The 22,247-nt window shown below is 40.2% G+C and overlaps 1 protein-coding gene across 9 annotated transcripts in view; it reads left to right on the plus strand.

The window, feature by feature from the left end:
• OSBPL3 (oxysterol binding protein like 3) overlaps positions 1–22,247 on the plus strand; it is a 136,294-nt gene that overhangs the window by 103,630 nt on the left and 10,417 nt on the right. For all 9 annotated transcript variants that reach the window (XM_084620605.1, XM_084620610.1, XM_084620607.1 and 6 more), the window contains 4 exons: positions 4,201–4,451; positions 9,228–9,365; positions 12,149–12,212; positions 14,847–14,925. In XM_084620605.1, the coding sequence (XP_084476731.1) occupies positions 4,201–4,451; positions 9,228–9,365; positions 12,149–12,212; positions 14,847–14,925 (532 nt within the window). The remainder of the gene's footprint in view (positions 1–4,200; positions 4,452–9,227; positions 9,366–12,148; positions 12,213–14,846; positions 14,926–22,247) is intronic.

Genomic DNA, 22,247 nt, shown 5'->3' on the forward strand with positions numbered 1-22,247 from the left:
CAAGGTACTTATGTACCAGATATGCTAAACATTTGTATGCCCCTTCATGTTTCGACCTCCATTCCAGAGGATATGCTTCCATGCTGATGAGGCTCATTAAAAAAAATGTATTAATTAAATTTGTGACTGAATTCCTTGGGGGAGAATTGTATGTCCCTTGCTCTGTTTTACCCACATTCAGCCGTATATTTCGTGTTCTAGCAGTCTCAGATGATGACCCAGCACATGCTGTTCATTTTAAGGACACTTTCACTACAGAGTTCACAAAACGCAAAGAAGGTATCAATGTGAGATTTCTAAAGATAGCTACAGCACTCGACTCAAGACTTAAAAATCTGAAGTGCCATCAAAAATCGGAGAGGGATGAGGTGTGAAGCATGCTTTCAGAAGTCTTAAAAGAACAACACTCCAATGTGAAAACTACAGAATCTGAACCACCAAAAAAGAAAATCAACCTTTTGCTGGTGGCATCTGACTAAGATAATGAAAATGAGCATGCATCAGTCTGCACTGCTTTGGATGGTTATCGAGCAGAATCCGTCATCAGCATGGACGCATGTCCACTGGAATGGTGGTTGAAGCATGAAAGGACATAGGAATCTTTAGCGCATCTGGCACGTAAATATCTTGCGACGATGGCTGCAACAGTACCATGAGAATGCCTGTTGTCATTTTCAGGTAACATTGTAAACAAAAGGCGGGCATCATTATCTCCTGCAATTGTAAACAAGCTTGTTTGTCTGAGCGATTGGCTGAACAAGAAGTAGGACTGAATGGATTTGCAAGCTCTAAAATTTTGCATTGTTTTATTTTTGGATTTTGTGTGTTTTTTATACATAATTCTACATTTGTAAGCTCAACTATCATGATAAAGAGATAGCACTTCAGTACTCATATTAGGTGAATTGAAAAATACTATTTGTTTTTTACAGTGCAAATACTTGTAATCAAAAATAAATATAAAGTGAGCACTGTACACTTTGTATTCTGTTATATTGATTTCAATTACATTTGAAAACAGAAAACATCCAAAAATATTGAAATAAATGGTATTCTATTGTTTAACAGTGTGATTAATCGTGAAATTAATTGTGATTAACAGTGCGATTAATTGTGATTTAATTTTTTTAATCACTTGACAGCCCTAATTGTGTTCATTTAAATATCTTGCTGATTGCATGGGGACCTTGCATTTTTCATTCAAAATGATTATTCTTTTTAAAAAAGAGAATGGGAAGAAATACATAAAACCAACATCATATAAATATGCTTTTCTCTTTTCCTGGACTATGGAAAGCTGCACTAAGGAGTTATTTGGTTACAAGGGTTAGAGGCTGGAACTATAACTTTCGTATTAGAAGTTCTGTGCATGCCGAGTTCCTGGTTCCCTGTTCTCCCTCTGCCACTTCAGCTTAAATCAAGATTGGATGTCTTTCTAGAAGATACGCTTTTAGCTGAACCAGAAGTTATAGGATTGATACAAGAATCATTTGGTGAAATTCAGTGGCCTATGTTCTGCAGGAGCTCAGACTAGCTGATCATAATTGTCCCATCTGCTCTTAAAATCTAGCTCTCAAGACAGCTCAGCATGTCCGTGATCTTCCGCACTGTGTAGCAAGACCATCTGTTACAGCTCTAGGAAACCATCACCAAATTTTTCAAATGTACACTCCTAAAGTTAGACACTGAAAGAAGCTTCCTGATTATTACAGGTGCTCAACACCCACAACTCTAAATGAAACCAGCGGCCACTGAAAAATCTGCACTTCTGGAAATAGAACATTGTATGTAGGCACCCAAAGTATGGATGTAAGTGCCTAACTGAAAAAGCTAGCCTTGGTGTCAAGCCTCCATTAGCATGGTTAGACTATACATCTGCTGTTTATCTCGGATTATGTATGCCCTGATGTATTTACAGCTGTTGATATTGCTTTTAATAGGCCACATCTTTGGTGACTTCCATGGAGCTACAACAACTTACACCAGCTGAGGATGTAGCCCAAACTATTTAGTTCAGTTGATTAGTCCTTGCTATGCAATCTGAGGGTTTCAAAGGGTGTGACAGCATCCCATTTCAAAGAGCTGTTTTGAACCACAATACATTTTTATCACTTTTGTTGCCTTTTCAAAGGAGATCTCCTCCCTGCTGGGGTCTAGGAAAACAGCTTCCTTTTGGGCTGAGTCTTTCTTTTTTTTTTTGGATGTTAATTGTCTTCCTCCCCCATGGGAAGGTCTGAGTCAACCTCTTTCTGAAAGGGAAGTCATTCAAGTATGTTAATTGTTTTCTTACCCCAGGTGGGCTCTCAAGTTCAGGATGCTTGCAGTCTTTTATGCAAACTAGCATTATGACAGATTGCATGTAGGCAGGAAAATAATGTGCAATAAATTATAATTCACCTATTCTGTGTTGTTTGTCATAGCTACCATGCAGGGATGAGAGTTCAAACTCTTAGTCCTTCATTCTTGGGTAATCAGTGTCTGGGAGAACCGCAGAGGCAGAGCGCTCTGGGCAGCGCTGTGACTGTGTGCATTGGCAACTTTCTGGAAGTTCACTGGTGCCCTTAAAACAGTGCTGGCAAAGTTGGCAGCAATAGCGTAGCCCAGCCAGGTGCCACTTTTCTACAGTGTCATTTTGGCATGGTCTAAGCAGAGTTAGACAATGTAATGTAGATGGCCACTATATTTTTACCACCCTCTCACCATTGCAGGCACCAGTGGAGTTTTACTGGTGTTAGTACAAAGTGGAGAACTTTTTAAAAATGGACAAACTCTATCTTCATGGGCAATGCTTTGCAGGAAAGTGTAGACAGACTATGGAGGCAGTCGTATCCATCCCTCTGAGTGAGACGTGGCCTTGAAGACTCATGTGGGGAAGACAACATGGAAAAGGAGGAAATGATGTACTGAGGCAGCACCCAAATGTACCAGGATCAGAGATGGGCGCTGTAGAAACAAATAGACGCTGTTCAGGGTGATTGATTGAAAATAAGCTGGTGAGATAGTGGGAGGGGTGAGAGGAGAATATACCTGATGATGGTTTAGACAAATAGGGTGAGGATATAGCTAATCCAAGTATTCTACTCAGGCCAGTTCATGTTGTGACACACTCTCTGGGCTAAGGCTTATCCCTGTGGTGTGGTTTTTATTTAAAATCTATCTCAAGTCATTTACTATAAAACTTGGAACTATTTATCATGCCCAGATTGCTCTGACACCCCAACACAGAGCTCAGCCGTTCTCTTGGATGTGTGAGTTATCCTTTTGAATGTCAAGTAAACTCATAGTCCTCCTGTGGCCTTCTCCAGCACATAGGTGTGTCGTGAAGCTAAATTCAGTAATGTTTGTGAGGTATTTGGGTACTCTGATGAGCATCATGGAAAAGCCTGCCAACAAATATCTGGTGTTTGCCTCCAGCAACAGATTTTTCCTGATATGAGGAGTCTATTAATTCAGTATAAAGAGATGAAGGAGGAGGTGTTTTCACACTTGGGTTCTGGAAAGCACATTTTTGTCTTCTAAAAAGAATGTCCGCTTAATTGAAGATCTGTCAGGAAGGCGTTTTTTTGTTACTTAAATGTACATGAATCAGTCTCTTGTAAAACAAGATAGATATCATATGTGCTCTTTAGAGGTGTAACTTCTAAGAGCCTGTGGATATGTCTGCACTGCACTAAAACACCCGTGTCTGGGCTATACCAAGTGACTCGTACTTGCAGGGCTTGAGTTGCGGGGCTATAAAATTGCAGTATAGACATTCAGACTCAGGGATTCTCCCTTCTCCTGGGGTCCCATAGTCTGGGATCCAGCCTGAGCCCAAATGTCTACATTGTAATTTTATAGCCCTGCAGGCCGAGCCCCATGACCCAAGTCAGCTGACATGGACCAGCTGCAAGTGTTTTATTGCAGTGTAGACCTACTCTTTTAGGCTTTTACAGAACATTTCAAGGGATTCTTTTCAAGCATTTATGCTTCATATATATCTGCATAAAACTTGCTTGGTTTAAAATCTTGTTTTAAATGATCAGTGTACAGCAGATATCTTCAAACCACAAGTCAATATTTGAGTCACATGGGGAGCGAAGCTTTGTCTGAAGGATAAGGAAATTGCTGATGCTTTAATACATCCATAATGTTTTCAAAAGAGATGATACTGTAAGAAAACAATGAATTGCTTAATGTGCTTCTGGCATTTCCTTCCAGATTGCATTGCTGAAAGTGGGATGGAAAGCCATTCCAAGCGGAGAACGTGTTTGCCGGCTCCGTGTCCTAATACCAGTAACATCAGCCTGTGGAATATCCTGAGAAACAATATAGGGAAGGATCTCTCCAAGGTGGCCATGCCTGTTGAGTTAAATGAGCCACTTAACACTCTTCAGCGACTTTGTGAAGAACTGGAATACAGCGAACTACTGGATAAAGCAGCACGTACCCCGAATTCATTTGAAAGGATGGTAAAAAAAAAAAACATACCTTTCCAATTCTGAGCAACATGAGATGTAACCGAAACAGAACACAATGGATTTTCTTAAGCCTAAGAGAGCAGAAAGTACTTTTTCATTTCTTGTGCTTACAGCACAGAGGGGCAGGTTTTTAAAAGAAAACATAACTAGCTCCTGTGATCTGTGTTTGACATAATTTCCATTGTCCTAACAGAGTAGCCATTCTTAGGTATCTGATTCTCCTGCAAATTTAGTTAAGGGAGAAGCTTAGTTCTGGTCTGTATTGCCTGTCTTCTCTCTCAAAGGTTTAAAATGTGATTTTTTTTGTTTTGTTGTGGAACTAATATGTTTTGTTAGAGGGCTTATTCCTTCATCCACTTACTTCCCTGGTCCTTCTCACATGAACAGAGAGCAACAATACCCAAAGTCCAAAGGTGCAAACAATTCAATGTTTATTGGGGTGAACTTCCAGCAAGCATGATTCCAGTTTCCTTCCTTAGTGTCCCCCTTCCCAGCTCTGACACTACAGAACCTTATGTGTGTCCCTGTTCCCATTTCCACCTTTAGCTAAACATGATTTCAATTTCCCCACCCCGTTCCCAATTCCCACCCACTTCCTGATTGACTGACTGCAGACTATATAGTAAAACTTGAGTTCTGCTTAGCTATACCTTAACCAATCATTTTACTGAAATTTAACTAACCAATCCTAACATATTGTAACATGATTATGTAACCAATTATATCCCACCACCTTAATTAGTTTACACCCAGCAAAATTAATTATACAGCAGACAGGAACAATCACAGAACCAGACAGAGATTATACAGACAAACAATAGCAAAGTGGGAACTATAATGACAAAACAATACAGAAGTGAGGGTTTTATATCCCAGCTATGGATAAGTGAGTTCTTGCCAGACAGGATGCTATCAAACTAAGTTTCCTTTTTCATTTTCTAGGCACTTCCCTTTCTCTGGAGGCAATAGGCACTATCAGGACAGGATTGTTTTCCTAACAGCCCAATAGCACCTTCTTTCAATGTGACTAGTTTGGAATGTGAGGAGGTGACCGTTCGCTTCCCGGCTTATGTCTGCCTCTGTTGCTTAGCCAAAGGCCTTCGCCTAAGAACAGGGCCTCAGACTGTCACAGTAAGAGAAGGACCTTACACTGGCAGACAGTGATTTTGATTCTTTCTTTTATACCTCTAACTAGCCAAGTGATAAGAATACACCTAAATTCTTAGAGCCTTTACAGACAGGCCTGAATATCTATATCCTAACATGCTTCACTGATTAACACAAATGGCACAATATCTATTCTGCTTTCACAACATTTTGTAAGTGCATGAGGGGACACAGAGATGACCTATGCCTGCCAATTAGTGGGGGAGAGGTGCAGAGTGAGGGCAGCCAGCTTCAGCAGTACAAGTCCAGCTGCAAATCAGGATGTGGGCCTGTGATCCCGCATATTCCCGCCCACACACACATGCGTCCCCTGGAGGGGGGGAGAACACGTCCTGGGTCTTCCAACAAAATGTTAACTACAACAGTATTAACAGAATGAGCTACCTTTTTTAAATCAGATTTTTTGTGTAAAGCTTTTTGAGTCACCATCAAATATTTGCGATCTCAAACTGGGCAAGAGATGTGTATTTGGTCAAAACACAAATGCCCTTTTGAAGTGAAATTTTTGAAGAGCCATTTCTCCTTTACTTATCGCCAAGACGGGACTTCACGTTTCTTCATTTCCTGGGCTAACCACCTAACTCTGCACTGCTGGGCGGGCTGGCTAGGGTGTGCATTTGCTATCGGAAAGACAGAACTTTGAATTCAGAACTTGGCAGGTAAGGGAGGGAGAAATGGATTTCAATCATACCTTGTTTCTAAGTTTAATCTTATATTAATATTTTAAGTCTATAATTATATTCTAATTGGTTTAAAATCCCTTATTAGCATTTTTAATGTTTTGGAACTAATGCTTTGCAGTTTCCCTTGAAGTGAATAAACACTTCAGCTCAATGGCTTTCATGATGAAGTGTCACTGTTCTCTTCTGTATTCAAACAATCCTGAACAGAAAGTTTTAAATTCTGTATAACAAAAACTTAATCCCACTTTTAAGATCCTACCTCATTTCTGCTGATTCTGCTAGAGGTATACTTGAGTCTGTGTCAAAGTAAGTAATGTCTTAAGGTCAATTATCAATAGACATTATTTTCTCTCTTCTTTTTGCTCGAGAATGTGTATTAAAAAAGGAAATAAGTAATTGCCTTTTTAGAAGGAAATAAAAACAAGACAATTTTTTTTTTGATCCTTAGTTGTCAGGGAAATTACATTCGGGAACAGAAATAGGGAATTCTCCAGCATGAGAACCCCCAAACCAGGGTTAATGTTAATGAATGTCCTGAAATCCCACTACCTTGTAGTCTACTTCTGAGTGTTTCATTTACGGATTAAGGTACTGAGATTTGAGAGGGAGCACATCTACAACACAGTCTAGGGCTTTCCCAAGGAAAGGAAAAGGGGAGGGAGTTTCCTTGGAAGAAGGCAGTGAAGGAAAGGAGAGATGAATCAAGGTCCACAGAATAACTTCCAAATTTTCATTCCTCGGACCTTTCAGTTCTGCAGAGGTGCTAATAACTATTGGGGGGGGGGATTTGTATCTGCCACCTATTGTAAAGGAAACTGGCAAGATAAAGATTAGCACACAATAGACAAATGGCAGGGCAAACTGGCTGCGTCACTTATGTCGGCAAAATGTATGTTGCTATGGGGTGTGAATATTCCACACACACACACACACCGCCGAGCGACGTAAGTGGTAGTGTGCACTTCTCCCGCCAACATAGCTATTGCTGCTCATTGGGGGTGGTTTAATTATGTTTACTGGAGACCTCTCTCCCATTGGCATAGAGTGACTACACAAGCTTTGCTACTGTCAGCTCTCTAGTATAGACATAGCCTTAATGACCCCACACAGAAACCTAAGTAGACCAGTAAACTGTTGCCTTAGAGATATGAGCCCCTTCCCCATGTTTTAGGGGTGGGGGACAAAGGATATGGTTTCATAAGTCTAGGGACCACAGGTGTACAGTTAATGTTTTGAGACATTTTCTAATATAAAATTTGAAATTGCTTTTTAAGCAGTTTCTCGTTTACTGGTTTCTGTTCTTTGGAATGGCATTTTGTTTAAAGTAATTTTTTTAGAAGTACCGTTTTTATGTACATTTTAAATTGGTGTCAAATTCTGAGTTGCTTTAACAGCTTTTTTTTTACTGGACCAACTTCTGTTGGTGGAGGGGACAAGCTTTTGAACTTCAGAGCTCTTTCTCTGCTCTGGAGAAGATGACAAGGTGAGACAGATTGTTAAGAATTAAGGGTCCACATGTTGTAGAAGACTCCTTAAAATGAAGTGGGTATGTAGCACATCTGCAGTCCTAGGCCATAAAATGAGCCATAAAAGCAGTGTCTCTGTTAAGCCCATGATTTTTAATGTCTAGCATAGTTATTAAATTAATTTCCCAGGCTTGTCTTTTGAAGATGTCATGTAGGTTTCCTTTTGAAGATGAGAATTGAGAGGTCAGATATACGGTGTACCACATCCAGTGCATCAAATGCCCCAACAACTATATGGGTGAAACCAGATAATCACTATGCTTTCAAAAGAACGTGTACAGCAAAATGATAAGACAAAAACACCCTATCACCCATAGACTAATACTTTTCACAAAGCGATCACTCCATATCTGACCTCTCAATCCTCGAAATCTTGTCCCTTCCACCGACAGAAGTTGGTCCAGTAAAAGATATTACCTTACCCACTTTGGTAACATGGTCTGTGTAGACATAATCAGAGGATGTTGTGAAGGCCAAGACTATGACAAAGTTCAAAAAAGAACTAGATAAATTCATGGATCCATCAATGACTATTAGCCAGGATGGGCAGGGATGGTGTCCCTAACCTCTGTTTGCCAGAAGCTGGGAATAGAAGACAGGGAATGGATCACTTGATGATGACCTGTTCTGTTCATTCCCTCAAGGCCACCTGGTATTGGCCACTGTCAGAAGACAGGATACTGGGCTAGATGGAGTTTTGGTCTGACCCCGTACGGCCGTTCTTATGTTCTTACACATGTTCTTGCAGTTGCGTCGCTGTAAGGTTTCCTGTGTAGCTGCTCTATGCCAGTGGGAGAAATCTCTCACACCGGCATAATTAAACCACCTCCAACGAGTGGTGGTAGATATGTCAGTGGTGGGATACTCTTTCACTGACATAGCTCAGTCTACAGCGGCGCTTTTGTCAGTTGGGGTATTTTTTCACACCCCTGACCAACCAAAGTTTTGCTGACAAAAGTGCTGGTATAGACATAGCCTTTGTGTGTCTCATAGTCTGGGACCAACAGGGCTGCAACACTGCAGACTAACAGCTCAAGTATTCTTTGATCCAGCATTTGGAGTTCACAGACTGCATGTGTGTGTCTCTCTCTCTGTCCATTTTTGGGGTGTGCCTCTGATTTCATTTTTTCCTGCATAGTTGTGAAAGGAGAAATTGAAGTACGTTTTAATCTTTTATGAATTTGGATCCTTCCTATTTTTAATAAAGGCCTTGAAATGACTCTGCAAACTGAGTCACACCTCAATGCTCATGTTAAAGGTTGGCTTGCAATAAGCCACACATTTGCAAACTGCAGAAGAATGTAGTATCTGGCATCTGTATGAGGCCTCTCTTTTGTCTATATAATGAAAACAGTTAATGACCAATTAAGCAAAATCCTGTTTATTCTCAGGTGTACGTGGCTGCTTTTGCAGTATCTGCATATGCATCCAGTTACTACAGGGCTGGGAGTAAGCCATTTAATCCGGTGCTTGGAGAAACCTATGAATGTGTCCGGGAAGATAAGGGCTTCCAATTTTTTTCAGAACAGGTACTGTATATTGTGCCTTTAACTGTCCCACTAGTCACTTAATAGACTGTTTAATTCTGTATACATGGCAGCAGTCCTCTGGGGCTCCCCACAGAATGTGGGCATAAGTCATATATAGCATCTTCAGAAGACATTGCAGAATTATAAGCTATAGAGATCACTGCACTATCTGCTAAAATGTAGCTACCTCTGGGGTGAAACATGGTAACAGCCATTATAGAAGTGCTAACATTACACACCAGTTTACGGCCACAAAGCAAAGAATAACAGCTTATCTACTTGAAGTAACAGAAGAACTTCCCTGGGCAAAAGCCAATTGCCTATATTGAAAACTGGCCTGGACTAGGGCACGTATTCATATTCCTGTGAAAAGTTTCATGTGATCTTTAACAATCAGTAATAGTCCAGACCTTGTTATTGCATTTCAGCATGGTGCCCCCGCATACTGCAATAAACCAACTGTCCAACCAGCAACTTTCTGTAGCATCCTGGGTTGTCTTCAGGTACTGGCTGGGTCCTTACTCTATAAGATCAGGGATCTCCCCTCATGTAGTTGTAGGCCATATACAGCTAGGCAAAGAGTCTGAGTATTTCTGCAAATAATCTCCAGACAGGAAGATGACTAAAGTATAGGAAATATAATACCAGGTTAAAAACAGGGCTCTACCAAAAGCAGGTGGGGTTATTGAAGCACTAAATTAAAAGGGGTGGGGGGGAATTTTGGTTACTATGGTATTCACTGAAGTAACAGGTTAAAAACTGTTTCAGCTCATCTAGACATGATAAAAAGGCATGGGGGAAAAACTGTGCCTATTGTAGGACTTTGGTCACAGGTAACCCTAAATTAGAATCCATTAAGAAACAAGTTTTTTCTTAAACTGTAAAGGCAGAACCTGGAACAATAGATCTTAAGCAGGTGACCAAAAAAAGTGCTATGTAATCTTAACCTAGCCCCAGGAAATGAGTCACAGGCATTACTGAGATGGAAATATGGGAATGGGTAGGGCAAGTATCAGGTTTAAAATTCCATTAGTGTTCCTGGTTCTCCAGTTTTATGGTGATGAAAACCATTGATTTGTGAAAATTGCACTGGCATAAAACCGACCTAGAGTAAGGAAGTGGTGAATCAGGCCCGCTGTTGCAATGTCACAGTAATTTCAGTTAATGTGGAAAGATTTGCCCTGCTACCCTGTATAAAGCATATGGTTGCCAACTCTCCAGGATTGTCCTGGAGTCCCCAGGAATTAAAGATTGTCATGTGATGAAACCTCCAGAATACATCCAACCAAAACTGGCAACCCTAATAAAGCAAATAATAAAAACACTAACTTGTTTGTTCTAACTTGTTAGGAATCTAAGAACCATCATGGAGGCTTCTATTATCCTACAGACACACACCACTATGTGCATATGTTCAATAAAAATGAAAGGTAATACAGTGAATTTACTGGCAAGAGGGTGAGGGAGCTGTTGGCAGGTACAGAGAAATACAGAAAGAACACAACATGCAGCAAGCAGGGCAGCCAACTTCTTGTCAGATCTATTTAGATTGAAAGTTCTTTGGGGCAGGGATTGTCGTTTACCAGGCATCTGCCAGCACCTAGTTGTGGCCTCTAAGTGTTACTATAATACAGATAATAAATGAGAATAATTCTGCTCTGTTACCAGTGTAAATATTTAGCCCATAGAGTATATTTTAGAAACTAGGGTGAATGCAGTGCCATCTGAGAAGGAGACTATCACCCCAATGTGGGTTAGGACAGTGCTAAAGGTTAGCTGTATATTAGACTCACCACAATATATTAAAGGATATTCAATAAGGACATGAATGCCTTTACAGAAAAAACAGAAGGATTTAATAAGGAATAAGAGAAATTATAACGGAGGAGAAAATAAATTGCATTATTTACATGTCCAGCTAAAACAGAAATGTGACTCCAAGTAGCATGCATTTACTCTTGACAGAAAATAAATTTCTTTGTCTCATTCCTGTTACTTGTCTGGCATTGAATGTCTGTCATTTAACACAGTTCCTGCTCACAGCTATCAAGAAATGAATGTGAATGTGATTGCTGCTGCTTCTACCCTGTGTGGTTGCTTTACCACACTCCTCTTCTTTCTTTCTCTGCAACGTCAAATTTATTTATTTTACAACCCTGGCTTTATTTGGCGGTTGCCCTAATTCAGATCTACGCAACTACACAAGCCCAATTCTGAGGAAATGCTGTGGTTGAGGTTTTCTGCTGGGAAGAACAAGTGCAGAAGACCGCATATTGTAGCAGCTATTGTCAGAAGATGGGGTTATGTGGTCTGATTTTTCCCAGAGGTGCTGAGCAGCACCAGTTTCCAATGAAGTTAATGGGATTTTTGGGTATCCGCAGCTTTAAAAATGAGGCCAACTTTCCCTTTACTCTGCTTACACCAGAGGTGAACTTGATCCTTTGTTTTTGCACATCTGTTTGTGGCTACTGTTAATACATTCATGGGTCCTCAGGCCATATGTAATTACCACATGAGTGACACTGTGCAACATATGCAGTTAATAGTTCACCCAACCCACAAAAGTCACAGGTCTTTTCTTTGTAATATTTGCTTGAAATCCCACTTTCCACAACCCTTTTTAATCATCAGTGGTTATCGGTTTATTCTACTAGCTCCCCTTGAGGACAAAATTATGAAAGGAAAATGAGGCATTTAAACTGTAAAATTCAAACATGAAAAAATGTAAGCAGATTCTAATGAACTTGTTAATGTTAATGCATTTTTTCCCTTCTTCCAACTAGGTCAGTCATCACCCACCAATATCTGCATGTCATGCTGAATCTGTGAATTTTGCTTTTTGGCAAGGTAATTCTTTAGTTTATCATTAACTGCTGTCATTTTCATAGTAGCTTCATTTTATGTCTAACATTAAACATCCAGATGAACAATAAAGGCAGGCCTCCCCAGCTGTTCAGTAATAATAGAACTGCTCTAGGCAATCTCAGCCCCTAGACTATGGCATGCCTGTTATAACGTTTGTGAAATCATTCCTGAATAATAATGAATGGTATTTCACCAGTACAAACGTCTGCATTTCTAAAACAACCTGGAAATGTTGTTCTGTAGCTTAAATAAAGCACTGGAAAAGTTGCATCTCAAGTTTAGAAAAAAATTAAAAATGTGATTAGAACTAGAAAACTAGGGCCTGGTCTGATTCATTTGCAGGATTTACCACATTTTAATTCCACTCCCACCTTGACTTCCACCCAAGAGATTTGGACAAGACAATGGAGAAACCTATGTACCATTTTTTAAAACTGAAACCATAAGGAGAAAAGGAAATCATTACAACATGACAGGCATTTGTGTGGTTTGACTGTTTAGCCCCTGTCTTGGGATTCCCAATTTTTCCAAAAAAACATGGGTGCAAAGACCTTGCCTGCTTCACAACTATGGCAAAGTCATGGGACCTAGTTACAACAGGGTTTTCCCTTGACCAATATACTTAGTCTAAGAAATAGAGTAGATGGAACCTAACCATGTCCCCATAACTGAGTTAAACCCTTTGAACTTGAGAGGTTTGACAATGCATGACATATCTGGGCTACTTTAAGTCTGTCTTTTAATTGTATTGTCTGACTTCAGTATAGTTATTACACCTGTGGCCATATTTAAAATAATTGGGGCTCTTACTAGTCTGTGTTTTCCTCTTTCCAATGTATTCCTCTTCCTTGCAAATAAATACAAGACAAGAGTCCTTTATTCTTGACCTGAAATAGCTAATGGTTAAAAGTTCAGGCAAAAGAGCCAGACAATGTACAGGGAAGACTGGATAGTATCATCATGGCAAGGAAGAAACTGTCTAATAAAATTGAAGACACTGATACACATGGCTGGTTTTGTGTTTGTTTTTTTAAAATACCATCTCTGGCTATGATAACATCTTGTGCATTGTGAGAACAAAATGCTCCTCCAGAAAGAATCTGGCCTTGTAAGTGAGAATCTAAAGTTTCCTTTTGGGTGCCTGAGGAGCCAGAACCAGGGCACACGTAGTTCATTAAAAGGTGGTCGGATGAGCTGTTAGAGAACTCTGACAACGCTTTGATTTTTGCTAGGAGAATGCTGGGGCTAAGGCTGCCACCTCTTCCCACAGGACAGTCCCCATCATTTGTGCAACTCTAAGCATCAAGAAATTTAATCCTAAAGCAGCTAGTGTGTGAGGAAAGTTCTTCGTATGATGTGAATGTTTCCCAATCCTGCATCCTTCTTTGTTAAAAGGAGGGAACTTTGGTCTAGTCCAGGGTTTGCTGAGCCTGGCAAGGCTGTCCGGATGGAGTATTTTAGGCTCTCTAAATTTAAGAGGCTCCTTTCCTCTTGAGAGAGCTGTGGTTCCTGGAATTCGATCATTCGTGTGTTTTGGAGGAACTGGATGCTGAGTGACAGTTTTTGTGGGGGTCTTCTGAAGAATATTCCTCTTTCTGCTCCTCCGTCCCCACCCAACCCTACCTTGCCTTTTCTATTGTGACTCTGTCCTCTAAGCTGGCTCTGATGCGTCTTTCTCATTCATGAGGTCATTAAAACTCTGTGAGGCAGGAGAGTGGGTTCTGGCCGTGCTGTTTATTCTGGTAACCATTTTTTTCCACATTGTGAAACTGAAACTTTTGGTTGCCTATTCCACTGTCACATGTTAAGGAGACTTTGATAAACACTGGTCTCTCTATTCTTCTAAAGCACCTACCATCGCAGCATCTGTGCTTTGACTTCCAGTTAACTCCTCATTTGGTACAAATGTTATCCAAACTTTCTGGATTTTCATGCTACATTTTTCTTGAGATGTTTCCAATATACTGATCTTTAAATATGACAGCCTAACTACATAAGAGACCATAAAGCATCTCATAACTATCTGTACAGTACCTTAACACTTAAACTTTGTGAGAGGTCTGTGTACCATTGACATGTCTGTTATATGGCAGCACTTCAGGTAATGTTGATCTTCTACTTATTATGTGATACGAAGTTGTGACAGGGTTCCCGGGGTGCAATCTAGACTGTGGACTGCTGAGCCCTCTGTCCCACCAACCTGAGGTATCCCTAGGGTTGCCAGGTGCCTGGTTTTTGACTGGAGTCCCCAATTTCAATTTCCTTGAAATATGAGCTTTGCTTTTGGAGATGGCCTCGTTCTAATAAAATATTGAGTGTGAATGAAGTATATGTTATCTAGGAATTGTTCATTCCAATTCCATTCATTTGAACAAAATCGGATAAAGAATATTATCATTTTCTTCTGCTTCTGGCTTTGACTTTCTGGTTGACATGTTAGACATGCATCCCTTGGAAAAATGAGAAACTATATGGAGCTTTGCAGGTCAATAGCTGAAACTTTGCTTAGGATCTCAAACACTTTATTACATAAGGCTTTTTCAAAATAATTCCTCTCAGAAATTGTTTTATTGACCTGTGTTTACTACTAAATGTGTCCATGTTTTTCTGTTTCAGATGTGAGATGGAAAAACAAATTCTGGGGAAAGTCCATGGAAATCGTTCCAATTGGTACAACACATGTAACTCTGCCAGCGTGAGTGCTGCATCAACATATTACTATCCACAGACAAAGCAGGGCTGCATTTACAAAATAGAACCACAACTACAGTATGGTAGTATACCTCTCAGAGCCTTTGCTATTGGTTTAAAGTCTAAAATCCTTTAGCAGTTCTTCTGTCCATACACAGTTAGAATTGTTTTACAAATACTTAGAAAATTAATTTATCCTTTTTTTAAGAGAAGGCTGCAGGCTTCATACTTGTGGTATATGGGGGTCACGGACTCTTTTCTTTCTTTGGCTACATTAACTGCCCTTAATAATGAGAGCGCTCCTTGGGTCAGGGACTCTGTTCTGTGTTTTCTACAGTGCCTAACACAATGATCCTGGTCCTTACTGGGCCCTACTGCAATATAAGTAATTACTATTAATAATAAATAGCAAAAGCAGCATATTCTTTTGTGTGAAATCAACAGCTAACGTGATGAATTACACAACTTCAGTACTTAATAAATATCCTTTGATTAAAAAGAAAAGAAATAAACAAGGTGTTCCTGTGCTGCTGTGGCACAGAGTATTCATTACTAGATCGAAAGATTAAAACTCCTTGGTAGAATCTGGCCTATTTCAATCTTTTGTTGCAAAACACAGGTCTAAAGTTTGAGCAGCGTTCCATTTAAATCTGCTATTTCCTAAACAATAAAATTGAATTAACCTGCCATTTAAAAGCTCTGGCTAGACAGACAAAACTTGTATGCATCTACAGATTAAACAAAACATGTATTCATTAGCTGGCAATGCTTATGCTACATCAGGTTCCTTTCTGGGCTCAGGGGGTGGTGAAGTAAGAAGAGGAGCTTTATCATGAAGAGATGATTGAGTCCACATTTATTAGTTTATTCCTGTTAAAGTTGACTCTGCACTGTGTGGTACACCAAGAAGAACATACATAGATCTGTGAAATACAACCCACAAAAGTTAAAGGCTAAAATCATTCTCACTAATTGTTCTTCATTACCTGAATTCATGAGCAAAATGATGTTGCTCCCTACCCTCGTTCCATATATTTTGCTTTGTTGGTGCAAAACAGCCCCAGTGAAGGGTCATTTGAGTGGCTGCCTCCTCCTTTGTTCTCGTTGTAATTTAAAAGGTATCCTTGATACTGAAGGTCCTTTAACTTTGCTGTCCCGGCTAGTCTGCTTGTCCCCTGTTTTGCTGAATTGGCACCTTTTGGAAGCAGTGACTCTTTTCTGAGTCCTAGAATTATTGACTCAGTAGAGCACTGGACTCTAAGACCTATAGAAATAAAATACTTCTTCAGACTAAGATTTTCAAGGTGAGAGAGAACAGAGGAGGAGTTGAAAAGACTGGGGCAAAAAGGAAGGAATTGATTCGCCAAGCACCATTCCCACTTTCTCTGGTTTCTATAGAAGCAGCAATAGCCTTTTTTCTATCTGGATATCTACTGTAAGACTTAAAGGTGGGGTTCCTCACACTTGCCCCAACACTATTCCTTGAGAAATATTCACAAGTGTACTCCTACCAACTTCCTCTCTCCACTCTGCCTCTCTACACCCTGTCTCTGTGTACTTTCTTTCCTCTTCTTCATGTCTTCTTTGTCTTTTGATGTCCTAGATTTCCTTTGCAACACAACTTGTAAAATCTGTGAACACAATTTTATCTATATCTATATCAGTAAATGTTCATGATGCAGGTACACTGTGCCGCATGGGTCCCTGTCCCAAAAACTTCGGTTCTAAAGACAATCCTGTATAATGTCATGTAAAGCAAACTCATGACCATGCATCACACTCACTGAAATGATTAATGGAATAGGTGGGTTTATAGAGAGATTTGGAGGAAAGGGAAGGAGTTTGGGCAAATATTAGATAAAGAAGCATAGTGTAATGGTTAAAGCACAGGATTGGAAATCAAGATAACTGGGTAGTAATCCTAGTTCTTCTATCCACTTTGAATGATTTGAGGCACGTCACTTAAAATGCATTTCTAGTCTGAAAAGCGATTGCATAAAATGGTATTCTGGAGTTCTAGGTTTGAGTCTCAATGGTTCTGTCTCAAATTTACTCAGTGCAGAATTTTTAAAATATTTTTACCAGCTGTAAACTCAGCCTGGTATCTGAGAGCCCAGTTGCGGTTAAGTCTTCATTGATGCTATTGAGATCATGATATGGCCCTCAGATACTTTATTACCAGTGATGATACTGGTACATGAAAGAACAAGATAATTCAGCTTGACTTTCAGATCTCAGGTTGTGTTTACAGATCTGGAGTAAGTTTACATCTTAATTGGAACTTCCAAATTCTTTGCAGTCATTGACTAAAACTGAAAATCTGTTCTACGGATACAGGTGTGTCAACTCCTTTCTCCGCTCCTTGATTATCAGTGTACTAGCTTGCTGTAATGAATGGAGTACATGAAGGTTTGTGTACACTGCATTGGGTAAAGATATGTCACTCTGTAATAGTAGAAGGCTGGGATTCTCCTCACATTTTTGAGGGTAAATAGAGAGCGTACATGGTGTTCCATTCCACAGAGGGAGGATAAGTGAAATAAATTAGGTTTCAGAGTAGCAGCCGTGTTAGTCTGTATCTGCAAAAAGAAAAGGAGTACTTGTGGCACCTTAGAGACTAACAAATTTATTTGAGCATAACCTTTTGTGAGCTACAGCTCAAATAAATTTGTTAGTCTGTAAGGTGCCACAAGTACTCCTTTTCTTTTTGTGAAATAAATTAGACTTTCTGCCTCCTAGTGGAATCGTGGATTTGGAAATGCTGGTGTTTCTGGACTGTACATGAAAAATAGGGGATGATACATTGTGGTCTCTTGTAGAAAGTCTGAATTGGGGAGGGAGAAATCTGTAGATGGAGGGTAAGAGGCAAGATATCAGTGGTTTGGGGCTGGTGAACTGGAAGATGGTCTGCGGGCCCTGTGCAGTTTGCAGGCAATGATCCCTATGAAAACAGTGTTCAATGTAGTGTTGGGTGCAGGAAGGTTTCTATAGGTAGAAGATTGGCAGAATTAAAGTTGGTTTGGGAATGTGCAATGTGGTATTTTTAATATGCATATATATTGGAGACCATAAGAACTGAGAGGATATTTGAACACTTATCAACCTTCCTTTAATTGTTCATTTTCAGACATTGTTAAATGTTCATTGTTTTTAAAAATGGACAATTTGCTTGGAATATAGATGTTAATGTTATATAATTACCTTGTTAGTTTATTTTATTAATATTTTTTCCTTTTGCTCTTGCTCTAGTATGCAACTGCCTCTTCAGGAACTAATTAAGTCTGTGTTGTTATGCTCTTACCTAGAGCACAAACTCACTTGTGCAGTGAAGTGCATTGAAGTCAATAGATTCCCCTTGACTTCAGCGGACTTTCAGTCAGGCCCTGGATGTTGGTGAGGGACTGTGAACAGTGGACACTTAACAAAATGGGCATAGATTCATAGATACTAAGGTCAGAAGGGACCATTATGATCATCTAGTCCGACCTCCTGCACAATGCAGACCACAGAATCTCACCCACCCACTCCTGCGAAAAACCTCTCACCTATGTCTGAGCTATTGAAGTCCTCAAATCGTGGTTTAAAGACTTCAAGGAGCAGAGAATCCTCCAGCACGTGACCCGTGTCCCATGCTACAGAAGAAGGCGAAAAACCTCCAGGGCCTCTTCCAATCTGCCCTGGAGGAAAATTCCTTCCTGACCCCAAATATGGTGATCAGCTAAACCCTGAGCATATGGGCAAGATTCACCAGCCAGATACCCAGGAAAGAAAGTAGTAACTCGGATCCCACCCCATCTAACATCCCATCACAGGCTATTGGGCCTATTTACCATGAATATTTAAAGATCAATTAACTACCAAAATCATGTTATCCCATCATACCATCTCCTCCATAAACTTATCGAGTTTAATCTTAAAGCCAGGTAGGTCTTTTGCCCCCACTGCTTCCCTTGGAAGGCTATTCCAAAACTTCACTCCTCTGATGGTTAGAAACCTTCATCTAATTTCAAGTCTAAACTTCCCAATGACCAGTTTATATCCATTTGTTCTTGTGTCCACATTGGTACTGAGCTTAAATAATTCTTCTCCCTCCCTGGTATTTATCTCTCTGATATATTTATAGAGAGCAATCATATCTCCCCTTAGCCTTCTTTTAGTTAGGCTACACAAGCCAAGCTCCTTGAGTCTCCTTTCATAAGACAGGTTTTCTATTTCTCGGATCATCCTAGTAGCCCTTCTCTGTACCTGTTCCGGTTTGAATGTTTAAATGTCCAGTTCTTAAACATGGGAGACCAGAACTGCACACAGTATTCCAGGTGAGGTCTCACCGGTGCCTTGTATAACGGTACTAAAACCTCCTTATCTCTACTGGAAATACCTCGTCTGATGCATCCCAAGACCGCATTAGCTTTTTTCACGGCCATATCACATTGGCGACTCATAGTCATCCTATGATCAACTAATACTCCAAGGTCCTTCTCCTCCTCCGTTACTTGTAATTGATGCATCCCCAGCTTATAACTAAAATTCTTGTTGTTAATCCCTAAATGCATTACACTTCTCACTATTAAATTTCATTCTATTACTATTACTCCAGTTTACAAGGTCATCCAAATCTTCCTGTATGATTTCCTGGTCCTTCTCTAAATTCGCAATACCTCCCAGCTTTGTATCATCTGCAAACTTTATTAGCACACTCCTACCTTTTGTGCCGAGGTCAGTAATAAAAAGACTAAATAAGATTGGTCCCAAAACTGATCCCTGAGGAACTCCACTGGTAACCTCCCTCCCTCCAGCCTGACAGTTCACCTTTCAGTAGGACCCGCTGTAGTCTCCCCGTTAACCAATTCCTTATCCACCTTTCAATTTTCATATTGATCCCTATCTTTCCAATTTAACTAGTAATTCCACATGTGGCACGGTATCAAACACCTTACTGAAATCTAGGTAAATTAGATCCACTGCATTTCCTTTGTCTAAAAAAATCTGTTACTTTCTCAAAGGAGGAGATCAGGTTGGTTTGGCACGGTCTACCTTTTGTAAAACCATGTTGTATTTTGTCCTATTTACCATTGACCTCAATGTCCTTAACTACTTTCTCCTTCAAAAATTTTTCCAAGACCTTGCATACTACAGATGTCAAGCTAACAGGCATGTAGTTACCCGAATCACCTTTTTTCCCTTTCTTAAAAATAGGAACTATGTTAGCAATTCTCCAGTCATACGGTACGACCCCTGAGTTTACAGATTCATTAAAAATTCTTGCTAATGGCCTTGCAATTTCATGTGCCAATTCCTTTAATATTCTTGGATGAAGATTATCTGGGCCCTCCAATTCAGTCCCATTAAGCTGTTCGAGTTTCACTTCTACCTCAGATATGGTAATATCTACCTCCATATCCTCATTCCTATTTGTCATGCTACCATTTTCCTTAAGATCCTCTTTAGCTTTATTAAAGACTGAGGCAAAGTATTTGTTTAGATATTGGGCCATGCCTAGATTATTCTTGCCCTCCACTCCATCCTCAGTCCATCCCACAACTTCTTTCTTTGTTTTCTTCTTATTTATACGGCTATAGAACCTTTTACTATTGGTTTTAATTCCCTTTGCAAGGTCCAACTCTACTTGACTTTTAGCCTGTCTCACTTTATCCCTACGTGTTCTGACCTCAATAAGGTAGCTTTCCTTGCAGATCCCTCCCATCTTCCACTCCCTGTATGCTTTCTGCTTTTTCTTAATCACCTCTCTGAGATGCTTGCTCATCCAGCTTGGTCTACAACTCCTACCTATGAATTTTTTCCCCTTTCTTGGGATGCAGGCTTCCGATAGCATCTGCAGCTTTGATTTAAAGTAATCCCAGGCCTCCTCTGCCTTTAGGTCCATAAATTCTTCAGTCCAATCCACTTCCCTAACTAATTTCCTTAATTTTTGAAAGTCAGCCCTTTTGAAATCAAAAACCCTAGTTACAGATTTATTTTTGTTAATCCTTCCATTTAATTTGAACTGAATTAGCTCATGATCACTTGAACCAAGATTGTCCCCTACAACCATTTCTTCTATGAGGTCCTCACTACTCACCAAAACCAAATCTAAAATGGCATCCCCTCTTGTCGGTTCAGCAACTACTTGATGAAGGAATCCATCAGCTATCGCATCTAGGAAAATCTGAGCCCTATTATTATTACTAGCACTCGTCCTCCAGTCTATACCTGGGAAGTTAGTCTCCCATGATCACACAGTTTCCATTAGTATTTACTTCATTAAAAACATTGAAGAGGGCTCTATCCATATCCAAATTAGATCCCGGTGGTCTATAGCACACCCCAAGCATGATCACAGGGGAGGCTCTAGTAGTTTTCTTCCCCAATGTGATTTTTGCCCAGACGGACTCTGTCTTATCCATTCCATCGCTTCTTATTTCTTTACATTCTACCTCATCATTGATATACAATGCTACTCCACCACCTTTACCTTTATTTCGGTCTTTCTTAAACTGCACATACCCTTCAATACCTGTAGTCCAGTCATGACGACTATTCCACCATGTTTCTGTTATCCCTATAATATCTGGTTTCACTTCCTGCACCAGTAGCTCTAGTTCCTCCATTTTGTTACCTAGGCTCCTCGCATTGGTGTACAAACTTCTTCATTTTTTCTGTTTGGCCTCGCTCACATTCTGTACCTGATTAGGCACGGTCATTCTACACCCAGTATGACCTATTAGACTGGTATCCACACTGCCCTTCCTCCTTATATACATTCTCCTACCTACGGCTGTATCCTTTCTTACTTAGTTTTCTTCCCTCTCAATGCTAAAATCCAGTGTGGCAATTACCTGGACATCTCCCAACCATCTCCCCCAAATTCCTAGTTTTAAAGCTCTCTTAATCAGTTGTGACAGCCTCCATCCTAGAAGTCTATTTCCTTCCCTACTCAGATGAAGTCCATTCCGAGAGAACTGTCCTCTGTCCATGAATGCCTCCCAGTGGCCATACATTCCAAAGCCCTCCTTATAGCACCACTGCCTAAGCCATCTGTTGATCGTCATAATCTTGTCACACCTTTGTTGCCCTTCTCTCTAGGAACAGGCAGAATCCCACTAAAGATTACCTGAGCCTCAATTTCCTTAAGCGTCTTCCCCAGCCTAGCATAGTCTCCCTTAATACTTTCCAGCGAGAATCTAGCTGTATCATTTGTTCACACATGAAGGATAATTAGGGGATTCTTTCCTGCTCCCTTTAGGATCCTTTTCAACTTCAGGTCTACATGCCGTATCTTAGCATCTGGAAGACAGCACACCCTTCTATTCTCTGGATCAGCTCTGG

This window comes from Lepidochelys olivacea (assembly GCF_965140295.1).
Source record: "Lepidochelys olivacea isolate rLepOli2 genome assembly, chromosome: 2".
Classification (NCBI taxonomy): Eukaryota; Metazoa; Chordata; order Testudines; family Cheloniidae; genus Lepidochelys; species Lepidochelys olivacea.